Genomic DNA, 13,050 nt, shown 5'->3' with positions numbered 1-13,050 from the left:
GCTCAAACTTCTCAAGGGGCCGTGGATTTACCCGATGTTCATGTAATGTAAGGTAGAAAAACGAAAACTGCCGCATTCTCATGCGAGATTCGATGAAAGTGCAAAATGTGACCACTTTAAACTTCAACGGCCATTATTTCAATGTTCATTTTCTCGGTAAAATGACGATTTAGGTACACGATAACTCAATAAATACAGCATCTGTAGGTAAGCAAATATGATCATCGTATGAAGCATGATCGACTCAAGAAACGGTTTTCCCATTTTTTTATATTTTGGTCTTTTTCCGATTTTAGGCATCATTTTGTGCAAATATGCGTTTGTGAATTTTAAAAAGTTCATTTTGATGCCTTATATGGTCAATATCTCAAAAAATAAGGCCAATATCAAAAAAATAAAAAACTGTTTTTGGAATGGAGCCTCAAGATTGAGATAAAAACAAAATAAAATATTTTGGAAAGAGTGTTTTTTGTTATGATGTACCGAACATATATTGCCAAAAACTCACTTTTTTGGGATTTTCTTCATAACTGTTGTTTTTACACCAAATCTATATTTATATTAAGATTCATTGATGTCTTGCCTTTATAAAAATGTATACTTTTATATGTCTTGCGCGAATAATTACAAAGTTATTGTACTTTTACTACATGCATGTCTGAGAGTACACAGCTGCCTTAATGGTATAAAACCTTTTCATAACATTAAAAAACATTTGTTGGTAATTTATTGCACAGCAAACACAAATGTTTGACAGAAAACATTTAAATGTCGGGTTATATAAAGGGTATAAAAACGTTTTAATAACATTCCAAAAACATTTTTGAAAACTTGGTACAAATCATGCATTCTAAACAGGATGTTATTTTGGGGTTGAAAAAATATTTTGCAAAAATTGTTTGCCCAAAATATTTACAATAACGTTTTTAAAATGTTTTCACGACCTTTATATAACCCGACATTTAAATGTTATTAAAACGTTTTGTAAAAAACATTTTAAGAACATTTCTGTGTTTGCTGGGTGCAAATATTTTAACATAATGTTATTTAAGTGTAGACAAAATATTTGGCCAAAAATAATTGCAAAAATAGTTAATGACATTTCGAAAACATTATAAAAAATATTGTTGTAGTGTGTTTTCATGCAAAACGTTTTAAAACGATTTCATGACCTTTATATAACCCGACATTTTAATGTTATTAAAACGTTTTTACCTAAACCATAACCCAAAATATAACTTATTTTAAAATGTTTTAAAAACGTTTTTGTGTTTGCTGGGTAAAAATATGATAACATCTACTTCAAATATGCAACATATAAATGTGTAAATAAAGAGCTATACAAAGTACAAATAAGGCCTAGAAATCTTAATATCATGACGGTCAGCACCCAAAATCCCACGGAGGGGGGGGGCAAGCCTTCTCAAGGGGAGGGGCCTGACCCCTTGCTACACCATTGGATGGGTTATAATTTTGAACTAGAAGATTATTTGAAAACAATAATTTGAACTCGCAAGGAAGTTCATATAAAATCAGACTGTTTACCTCTCGGGGGCTCACTCGGGGGCTAGGGGAGTCCGCATCTCGTACAACGAAAACGCATTAAGTTACATAAAACATTTTTTACAGGACAATGTTAAAAGGAATTTTTATATCGTTATTATATCCTTATAATTGTATACATTCCATACATACTTTTACTTAAGGGGGTACTACACCCCTGTGGTAAATTTGTGACTATTTTGGCATTTTTCTCAACAAATAATAACACACTGGTAACAAAAGTTATGTATATTATTGGGGCAAGGAATCCAATTACTACACTTAAATTTTTGTGTCTCAAGACAAGCGGTTCAGTATAATATGATAGGAAACGAGGTACATCCTAGCGGTACCTTATTTCTTATCATAAATAACGAACCGCTTGTCTTGGGTCACTGAAATTCCAGTGTATTAATTGATACCTTGCCCCTATAATATACATAACTTTTGTTACCACTGTGTTATTAGTTTTGAGAAAAATGCAAAAAATAGACACTAAATTATCGAGGGTGTAGTACCCCTTAAATGTTTTAAAAGTAAAACGTTTATACACAAACACATACCTTCATCGCTTTTCTGACGAACAATCTCCAACATTTTAAAGTCAAATTGAAGCATGGCAATTTTGGAAAGCCGACTGTTCACCCAGGGAACAATGTAGTAACTCGCACAGAGTTAAAATGATACCGATCGTACATTATGCTTCTTGTGTTGATGTGTACGACTTTCTGTAGAGCTAATCCAATTTTAAGGTGAATGTTTTGAGCAGATAGATCAATGCCGAATTTTGGTCTATCATCTTCTTGCCATTTTCACCATAACTATATATTTATGATTGGTAATAGTGTTAATCAATTCAACTTAAAATAATGATTCTAGTATAGTGAATTATCTATCCCAAAATTTGACCTACGACCTGGCTGGTATTGGATGACCCCATATCGATGAAAATATATTGATGAACAGTGTAAACCGAACAGCTGCCGTATGTACCTTTGTGATCAATATGACCAATGTTGGCTGTATTTTCAGCTTCCGGTCGGTTTGTGCTTATGGGGTTCCTCTCTCTTTGAACCTCGACACAACAATTCTGCATGAATTAAATATAAATTCTATATTTTGGTAGGGGTACCTTTGTATCCTTTTTTTCCAATTTAGTTTAAAGAAACACATATTTTAACAATTCAATTATCTGACTGCGAAATTCGATCAATTAATCGAGTTTAAACCATGCACGTGGAAGATCTGTAGATTGATTTTTTTAATTGATTTTACTTTAAAATTGAACGAATTGAATAATATATAAGCGTAGATGTAAATAATAATAGGCCTAACTGACACACAAAATAGCCTGCAAAGTTAATCGCGATGGTTTCTTATATTTCACATAGCCCAACTTTCGTCAATTTTAATCATGTACTGAGAATCTACGATAGCGATCAGATGGACGTTAGAGCATATAGCGGGATTGTTACCAGTAAGGAAGAATGTAACCTGAAAGTCCGGTTCATCTTCTTTGCGCTAGTATCTTTCCAATGACGTGTTCATGACTGCGGTTCATATTATTTAGGATGGTGAGTTCTTATGTATAGGCTAAACCTATATAGCATGCAAGCACTGTTTTTCAGGGGTGCCCAGTGGTCAAAATAAAATACATCAAAATCCTTTTGAGTTTTGACAGTTCGATTTCCTCTCATTATTATTATGCTATAGTTTCATAATGGTGCGATATCTATCGTATGATGGTAGATAGCAGTATAGTAGATAACAAGTTCTTGAATTATTACTATCAGCAGTAGATAGCAAAGTGCTTGACTATATATGTCTTGGTTAACACGGCTAATGAATAACTTTGATACTTATTTAGCCATTAACATGATTAAGGTATACCGTAAAACATCGTCTCATTATGCAGTCATGTCTACAGCAGAATTCACCACGACCTTTGCAGGACTTAAACCCCATTAAACCAAGATAAACCTCATTGAAAACAGCACAACTATGTTAAATCAGGGATGTGTCTCATAGCCCTGGTTAAATCCATAAACATATGTTTCTGATTTACTTGTGTGATATTTCAATGTGCTATGATGAAATAGGTATTATAATTTCAGTTGGATGCACCATTACAAAGCAAACAATACTGAGCGTGGCCTTTGTTTCCGAAGTGAGAACAATGGTCTGCTTATTGTTATCCAGCCATGTTGATGGTACAACTCAACGCACTGAATGGTCTATTGTTCTATTGTGTCCGATTTGAGCGCTGACATATTGGAAAATGTTGCCATTCAATATTCATGAGAGTGTACATTCAACGTCCAATTTTCGAAATTGGGTGACTTGTGCTTGGCAGGTGTAAAATACATCTGACTGGGCGTTTTAAATACGTAACGCATAAAGGCATTGACATCATCGAATGAATGGCTGCCTATTATAGTGCTGTTAGTGTTAGGCCTATGTGGGGTGGGGGGCTGTGTTTAGTTTCTATAATAGTTATTATAAGGCCCAAATTTATTTGTCATTCCTTTCTTTTCCTTTCTCTGTACTTATTCTTTCCTTGCTAAAGTATCACTCCCTCTTCTTATCTTATCACCCTTCCCTTCTCCATCCCCTCTTACTTTTTGTCCCCTCTCATTCCTATCATTTTCCTTACCTTTCTATTTATTTACATCTATTTATTTATTTCTCTTCATTTCTTCCTCTTTCTCTCTTCCTCCAGTCCCCCTCTCATTCTTCATATCCCCTCCTCCACCTCTACCTCCCTCATCCCCTCCCAAGACCTCTCACAGAAGAGCTGCCCCCCCTTCAGTACGCCACTGTTTCTGACATTCTCCTTCTTAAAATAAAATAACATGTCAATTTGTGAAACAACTTTTATATAGGCCTATACCGGTATACTTATTATATGTTACATGTATACGTAGCTATTACCATTATACTGTACTATAGACATGCAGACATGGCAGCCTTGATGTGTAATCATTCAGCAAGCGCATTCAATTTATTTAAATGAAGCACCTAAATTCAGTAGGGTGACAACGAACTGTACTTCAGCGGCTAATGTGTGCCTTTTGTTCTTACGGCTACTCAATCACACCCTTGAGTGGTATGACAACAAAAGGTACTTTTCGTTATAGTAGGCGCTTTCACACGACTTTCGTTTGATCACTTATTGACAGTAGTCTGCTAGGTAAAGCGTTAATACACTGTCGGGTCAGCTTACCGATTTAATGGCGGAAGCCCTTTGTCCCAAACAAAAGGTACCTTTCGATGAATAGCTTGTCAGATTTCAAATCGGCACAAGTTTACAATGTTACATAATCTATTGCCTGTCCATCTTTAATAGCTCCATGGTACAACTCATGTCAAATTTGTCACAGTTATTGTGATCGTATCACACAAGTAAATGAGAAACATGTGATTTTGGACTTAACACGGTTTGGAAAAAGTTTTTCCATATTTTAACTCCCTACGGACAGTCAGAACTCCATATTTGGGCCCTATTTGGGAGGGCTCGACAACAATCTGTCCAAAATCGCATTTTAATCATTTTTAGATGACCATAGTGGGAAAGAATTTAAGTTTATTTACAGCTTCTATGGCGAAAATTGATCAAACCGATCACACAATGGTGCTCGTTCGAAGTTGGAGCTATCGCGAGTCAGCTGTTGAGCACAATTTGCCATTGTAGTATGTTAAGGATGAACATTATATCACATGTGAGCTTCTATGGCTATTATTGGGTGAAGTGTTTTCCCACCAGCCCACTAACTAGTCAATTGCCTATACCTAAAGTACAGTGAGTGAGCTAGAGGTCAATCATCAAATTGGAGCGTTGTGTGTGCACTGAATAGGAAAAACGGACAGTAACTGCATAATGTACAAGCATATAGAGTGATTGTGATGAAAGCTATATTAATCCAAACGCCATCCATCGACAAAATTATAGGCCCTAATATTATGGGGTTTGAGCAAATTTATTACCGATACAAACATGTACAAACAAATACTATTGTAAGACCAATCTATTGTATTGGCATATTTATGGCTGTCTCGTTTTAATTTAACTTTCATCAAAAACACACTATATATATGCTTGTAGACGAGGTTTTACGGTATACTATCTAACTTATAGTCTTGACTGCATGACTTAGTAAAAACAAAAAGTAAAGCACTTCTATATGATTCACAAACCACACAGTTTTTATTCATTTGAATGAAAGACAGAAGCTGTTAAAATTAATTTTGTGTAACAATAATTTTTATATTATCAACAGCTACATGATCACCGCAGTGATTGAATTATTTTGTTCTTTATCCTTAGGTGAGATTAAGGACTCTCTGTCGACATTTAACGGGTACCGTGTGTTGTATAATCTTCATCATCTTTATACGCACACACCAGGATTCAACGTCCAAAATAGTAGATAAACAAGTGACGACAACGAGCAAAAGTCATTTTAGCACACGACTGGAGAAATACACGGTACAAAACTTGGCGCGAAAACTAACCGCGGGAAAAATACAATTTTCGAACAGATCTTTGAACTTCGTGGACCGTTTCAATACATTAGCACGTCGAACAAATAACGCAATAGGTATACGTTTACCAAATCAAGAAACCGATGGACAACATGCCGGGCAGAACTTATCACTTGGTGATACCGAAAAGAACGTGTCGACTAAATCACAGACGCTACAAACACCAAAAAACACATTTCGGCATAATTTTACCGAACTTGATCAAGTGCCCACTTACAATGTAGATACTGATGGAATTATTAAATATCAAAATAAAAGTAAAAACTCGGCATATATTATATACTCAAAAAATGTCAACTCATCGTCTTCAATATTGATCAATGTTAAAAAGACTAAATTGGCCAGGAAATTCAGTTTTGATGATCATCTCTCGTATCATGCACTTTTGGAGAAAGTTGCCAATATGGGGAATGCTAATTTTAGCGCCGTGTACGATCCGGTAGTTTTTTCAACTTCTGAAGAAAAGCATCGTATGATACGGAAATTGTATCCTTCGGTAAGTGTGTTCGTAATGAAATAATAGGCCTAATACCTGATTAATCATCATCCACCCCACACTCGAAAAACAAACAAAAATCCCAATTCCGAAAGTGGAGAGTGTGGCACAATGGTTAGGGTACTTGCCTTTAGTGCATGAGGTAAGGGTTCAATTCCCGGAGGTGGCAATTTGCTGGGATATTGACTTGGAAAAAAATTAATTGCCAACTTCTGTAGATTAAATTCAGACTTCCGCTCTCCCCATGGTTCATTTAGAATTGGGTAATCATGGAAGTACTTCAGAGGGGACGTTAAGCCGTCGGTCCCGTGTACAGAGAGCCATACCTGTACATAATTATATCTCGTCCAATTTTGAAAAGAGTCGGATGTTAAGCCCTAACTGATCCCATCCACGCATCGGTGTTCAAATGGACCGCGATGGAAATAAGCTTCAATAGAGGCCTTCTTGGGTTATCCAGGGTTGTCAAAACCCAAACAAATCAAATAAAAAAGATCATTTCGTTCATCTTATTTTTATGATGCAGATATTTCAGGAGCTGAATGGACCACGACAAAAGACGTTCAAGAATCCATGTCACTGTATGTTTTGGCAAAAGTCGGACAGCGGTTGTTTTTATACGGGGTGCTTACCATACTTCTATCTCATTGGAGCGCCAAAATCGGCAACTAGTGCTCTTTGGAATCAACTTATTGCACACCCTGATATCGTAGACATTGGGAAAGAAACACATTGGTGGACAAGGAGTGCAAAAACTGGTGAGAGAAGTCTCTTTGATTGTGAAACTCGATCTATTGTGTTTTTATGTGAAGTGGAGTGCGGGTGGCCGCCGGTGGGAGTGTCGGCGTGGGTATATTGCAAGGTAAACCAAAGTCAGGAAAACCTACACTAGTCAATATATTGACTATAAATAAAAGTGGTCTTAAGGGATCCAAAATGAGCGTTTATTGCGTTTCGACAGTATTTTTGTGGGACATGAGAGCACCTCAGACCTATCGAATTGCATTCTGAATACGAAGCATGTCTTTCTGATATCAAATAATTTTCATTTTTTAAAATCACAATATAATACAAATTTTATTTCCCAAAAAGACCTAATATTTTTTGGTGTTTTGGGAAAAAAAATCCATATCTTCAATTTTCATCCCACCTACATACACTTTAAGTATAAATCATCAGATTTATAAAGTTTACTTCAAGCACTGTTAAATATCAAAAATATCAATTTTTAATGATTTGCCATAAAATGTGTATTAAATTGCGAATTTCAAAAAATCAAAATTATTTGATATCAGAATGACATTCTTCATATTCAGAATGCAATTCGATATGTCTGATGTGCTCTAATGTCCCAAAATAAATACTGTCCAAACGTTCATACCCCAGCCCTTAACCCTGGACATATGGAAACTTTTAGGCCCCGTAACTGCTAAATTGTTGGTCTAAAGAATATAGAAGTATACATTTTTTGAATGGCAAAGACTTGATGAATTTACCTGTGAGGTCAAATTTGGGCCAAAATGCTAATTTTTGGAGAAAATAAAAAAACCGGGTTTTTTTGGCCCAAATTTTTTTGGGCCACAAAAAAAATTATTAATTTTCAAACGGACTGGAAGCATCTGACTTGGGAACGGCGATGCAGGACAGGAGGATATGGAGAACTGTCGTGGTTCGGGAAAACCATCAGCAGTATCGACAAAGTATAAAAAAAAAACATCCGAAATAAGCAAGAAAAATCACCCGAAATAAGCAAGATAAAAAATATCTAGGAACCGTATTTTTTTAAATTTTGACCAACTTTGAGAAATTTGCACCGCCAAAAAGTTTTTAAAAAATGAAAATTGTGTGAGGGGAGTTCAGTAAAACAAAAAAAACCACTGTTCAAATAGTGACCATGCACATCGAAACTTCTTCTGATCGTTTTTGATTAATCCCACTTACAGGTCTGGAAGTTAGGAACTACTTATTTCGACACTCGAGACCACTTTTAACATTACGGGACAATAGTGGTATAAACCGTGAGCGCCAATTTATAATTGGTAAGTATAGACGAATCTAATTTCACCTCAATGGCAGCCATAGCCGCGACGGGGACCCAGCTATCTCACCTAAAATGATGCGGCCTTGAAGGGTATTTTAAACTGCATTCTATCACCCGTGTTACACGTAGACAAAAGAATGATGACAGTTTACAGCACAAAAGAATCTAACATCGCATTTTAAGCGGCTTTAATCCACCCAATTGGGCAGTCACAACACCAGTTAGGTGCTGCGGGGACCCAAAAATGGCCGACCAAATCATGACCATGACTTGGCTCGTTGGATTCGTCTATAAGAAAAATGTACGGTACATTATGTTTTTAATGGAATATTCCGAATTTCATGAACTTGGTGATATTCAGTTTTCTGCATGGTTCTGTTTATCGCACTCTAATTTCACACTGTTCATTTTTCTGAATAGAATCCCTATACCCATTCATTTTTGATCCTGTAACTATATTCGTTTTGATGAGATATATTGTTCATTTTGATTAGGTAGGCCTATAGCCTACTATCAAAATGAAAAGTTTCCGTTTTATTTTAACAAGGGACTATTCAAATTGACAAGATCTCTAAATCATTGTTTGACAAGATTATCCATTTCATTTTGAGAAGATTCTGTTAAAGTCCCCCTCTGACAAGACAAACTATTCAAACATCATTTTGGTCATTTTGATAAGAACCTATCATTTTGGACAAAACACATTCATTTTTAGGGTAATCAAAATTTGATGACAATTTCTTGTCATTTTGATGAGGCTGCGGATCACGAAATACCCTTTAAAGAGATCAAATCGTATTCCCGATTTTTTCCATAAAACGGTTTATTGTTTGGAATCATCATATAATGCACAGGTGACGGGTCCGTGTCCACCTTATGGGACAATAGCATGATTATCAACCAGACCTATCGGACAACTCATCGCTTTGCTTTGCCATTCACGTGGGCTGATGTCATCTACGAGGTGCAACCAGATGCCAAGATTATTGCCATTCTGCGCAATCCAGTCACAAGGTACAGCATCCTTCCATCCTTTGGCAATGAAGATAATTGGGAACAGGATTAGCAGCAACCACGATATTCGTTTTTAGGGTTTATAGGATGATGGTTATGATGATACCGTAGAAACTCGATAGTTAGCATATGTGCTTATTAGGCCTATCTAGCACTTTTGAAATCATGAAATTGTACCAAAGTCCTGTGCTTTCCCAACTGCGCTAGTGGAGTTGAGACATACATTTGCAGGTTTACTTCTTCGTATATTGTGTATCGATGATTTGCTCAAAACCCTTTACACTTTGATGGGGTTCTTCATGTTTGCATGTTTTAAAAGCACTCGATAGTAAGCACATATGCTAACTATTGAGTTTTTACTGTATATTGTTGGGCTATTCAGAAAATAAAAGCACCCCTGGAATTCCTTACTCTTTTACACTTAACTCCAGGTCGGAATTCCAGATTTTTTTGCACATGTCATATGACAAACAATATGCCAACACCCAAGTTTTTTTCGCTATTGTTCCCTCCCCAGGAAAATTATGGAATAAAAATTTCTCTTTCCCCTGCAAGAGCTTGTAAGTGTGGGCTTTATTTTTTCTCAATATTTGAGCACAAACACGGCCAGCTCAGGCACCTCTCCGACCTGCCTTAATGAACACTATGGACCACAATGGTCTCATCCCAGTGGCACAGTTCAATAACCTCAATTACACAATCATAGTGCAAAATTTAACCTCAAGTTTCAGAGTATGAGTTTTTTAAGCCAAGGTTATTTAACGAATGTGCAAATGTATGGGTTAACGAACTATGCCTTGATAGATGAGCATGTTGTGGATCCTAGTGGAAGACACTTTTGGGAATTTATACATGCTATAGGATGATTAATGCAATAATTTATTTTTGAGTTGATTCACAAGAACCCTCGAGCTCGTCCTGTACAAATAGGCCTATATGTATAACTATTTATTTATTTGAATTTTTCTTTTAGGCTGATTTCGGACTACTTATCCTTCGATGCCTATCACTCCGCCCAAGACTTTCATGAAGGAATTATAAATGCAACCAAAACATTTCATGAATGTCTCCAGAAGATGGATCTCAGATTCTGCGCTAATTTAATGTACCGCCCGGTAGGTAGATCAATATACCTTAATTTAACGTATCTGCGACACTCTCTTTCTTTGGCCATGTAACTTGGAACCTTATCGTCTCAGGGAGTACCCTCGGGGAGAAAAGGGTTCTCCAATGGTTTTTTATACATGTTCAAGAACCGAAAAAAGTTCCTTATATAACCAATATGGGTTCTATAATAAAGACCTCGTTAGTTCCCATTTGAAGAATTTTAAAATGGGTCTATGAAGAACACTTCAAGGTGGTATCCCCTAGACTAGAGGACAGCTGAAACCCTTCCCTTTTAGAGGGATGGCGAATGAAAGGGCATACGAACTTAGGGATGAAATCAAAATTCGATCGGCGGTCAATTCCGTTTGGTTTCTATATTATTGTACTAAACAATGGGACGCGCATCTTTGCATGTTTTCTTGTTTGTTATGTGTTTGTGTTTCTTTTTCTTTTTTCACAGCGAAATTCGTTTTCTTTTTCATTTTTCACAGCGAATACAAATAGGAATCTACGCAGTCCATGTAGAAGAATGGCTTCGAGTCTTTCCGGCACATCAAGTTTTAATTCTGCGGACGGAAGATTGGATCTCTACGCAACCAAGCCAAAGACGCGAGATACTGAAGGACGTTTTTGAATTTCTGAAAATCGGTACAGTATGACTCAAAAATGAAACACAAAATGTCATGTAGAATAATAAATATTTTGATAAAGCTCCTGATCTCAAGAAAATTTATTTACACGGGGGGGGGGGTCCCTCGCCTCGCCTATAATTAAAAGTATAGGGCTTTCAGATCAAATGTACCGGTACATTAACAAAACCATGTGGTCATTCAGTACACAACCTGAAGTCATTCGATATGACACTTTAAAAAAGGGGACCATTGAGGTAGCAACTTAACTGTAAAGGGACATTTGGTACATTTCTACAAGATTACCGAAAGTGGGGTGTGGGGAGGGGGGGGGGGGGAAAAAAGTGCCCAACGGCGAAAAACCAACTCAGCCACCTTGGGAATTCGAATCAAACAATTGGAAGCAAGTTGATGATTGATTTCAACGGGGGAGGGGGATTTGGAGAAATTCCATTTTATCATGTTTATCTAGAGGGGCACCGACCATGATTGGGGAATCTGGCCGGGGAATCTGGCTTGATGGGGGTGGAGGCACAAGCCATTTTTCGGCAAATACCACCCAAAATGGTTGGTCATTGGGTACTTGACTTTTGGGAGTAAAATGGGGGTTCTAATTTTGCTTTAAATTCCTTTTATTTGTCGCAGAACAATACCCGAACGCGCAAATACCAGCAGCGGAAATTAATCAGAGGATGGCTGACATCACAACAACATTTCAGATATGGACATCGTCAATCAAGTTATTGAATGAATTCTACAAACCGTATAACAAACGTTTATCCAATCTCCTGCATGATTCAAGATATCTTTGGCAAGATTAAACCATGATTATGCTCCGTCTTCCGAAGGGGACGTAAAGCACGGTATCATGTCCGGTACATCGTGTACATGGCCGGACAAGAAGTTCCTGCAAGTATTTTCTGCACTATCTCCACACAGGCTTGACTTTATGGCCAAAAATGTAGTAAACAAGATCCAGTCAAAGAAAGGCTGTTTTTTTTATTTATGAAATATTAAACCAATAAGGCCATATTTTGGACTAAAATTACAAAATATGTTAAAAAGTCATATTTGTGACGTTACTAAGTCAGCAAATAACAAAATAAAGATAGAAATGTTAACTTAAACTGTTTTATTTGTGGTACCACACCTAGTTGTATAAACATGATGGATTCCTTCCAACATGACAATTGGGCTATTCCATTTAAAATCCACACTACCCCTGTGGAAGATCTTAGAAATAGCTTCAACAGGGGGAGTATGTTTTTCAAATGTAATCGGTCAGGGTTAATCAGTTTGAAACCCATTCTCCCCCTGCATTATGGCTTTACCTATATCTTCCACAACTGGAGTGAGTATTTCAAATGGAAGTTGCCCAGTTGTGTATTCTATTCAAAAATGATACACCCTCTGTAGTAGACTTTAGCTAAATCTTCCACAGGGGTAGTGTGGATTTTAAATGGAATAGCCCATTTTTTGAGAGATTAGTGCAAGAATTAGAAGTCCATATAGTAATTCAATTTTACGGTAAATAACGTAAAGTTTACGGGACATTGCCGTAAATTGACGGTAATATAATATACAATGTAATATTTTTGGCCACACAGGGGCCAAAATTTTAAAATGCTCTGATTTCAACGCAAATGGTCTCGAAGTGCTCGCCATGTAACACCAATTAG

The 13,050-nt window shown here is 36.6% G+C and overlaps 1 protein-coding gene across 2 annotated transcripts; it reads left to right on the top strand.

The window, feature by feature from the left end:
• Positions 1–3,048: 3,048 nt before the first annotated feature.
• On the top strand, positions 3,049–12,690 carry LOC140160819 (carbohydrate sulfotransferase 15-like). Of its 2 annotated transcripts, none has more exons than XM_072184130.1 (8): positions 3,049–3,116; positions 5,867–6,028; positions 7,107–7,338; positions 8,524–8,619; positions 9,476–9,635; positions 10,609–10,750; positions 11,234–11,390; positions 12,017–12,690. In XM_072184130.1, exons 1-8 carry the CDS (start codon positions 3,114–3,116, stop codon positions 12,190–12,192), a joined length of 1,128 nt encoding a protein of 375 aa, XP_072040231.1. In that variant the 5' UTR covers positions 3,049–3,113; the 3' UTR covers positions 12,193–12,690. The 2 variants fall into 2 exon arrangements, with proteins under 2 accessions (XP_072040231.1, XP_072040230.1); XM_072184129.1 differs by having other exon boundaries at positions 5,867–6,580.
• Positions 12,691–13,050: the final 360 nt, after the last annotated feature.

Source organism: Amphiura filiformis, chromosome 9, assembly GCF_039555335.1.
Source record: "Amphiura filiformis chromosome 9, Afil_fr2py, whole genome shotgun sequence".
NCBI lineage: Eukaryota > Metazoa > Echinodermata > Ophiuroidea > Amphilepidida > Amphiuridae > Amphiura > Amphiura filiformis.
Note: the sequence above shows the minus strand (reverse complement) of the source record. Positions and strands in the feature narration are given on the sequence as shown.

Bases quoted from the DNA above. Each gene is read 5' to 3' on its own strand.
- LOC140160819 (XM_072184129.1), top strand. The intron at 9,636-10,608 runs GTACAGCATCCT...TTTTTCTTTTAG, and splicing joins CTGCGCAATCCAGTCACAAG to GCTGATTTCGGACTACTTAT. The intron at 11,391-12,016 runs GTACAGTATGAC...TATTTGTCGCAG, and splicing joins TTTTGAATTTCTGAAAATCG to AACAATACCCGAACGCGCAA.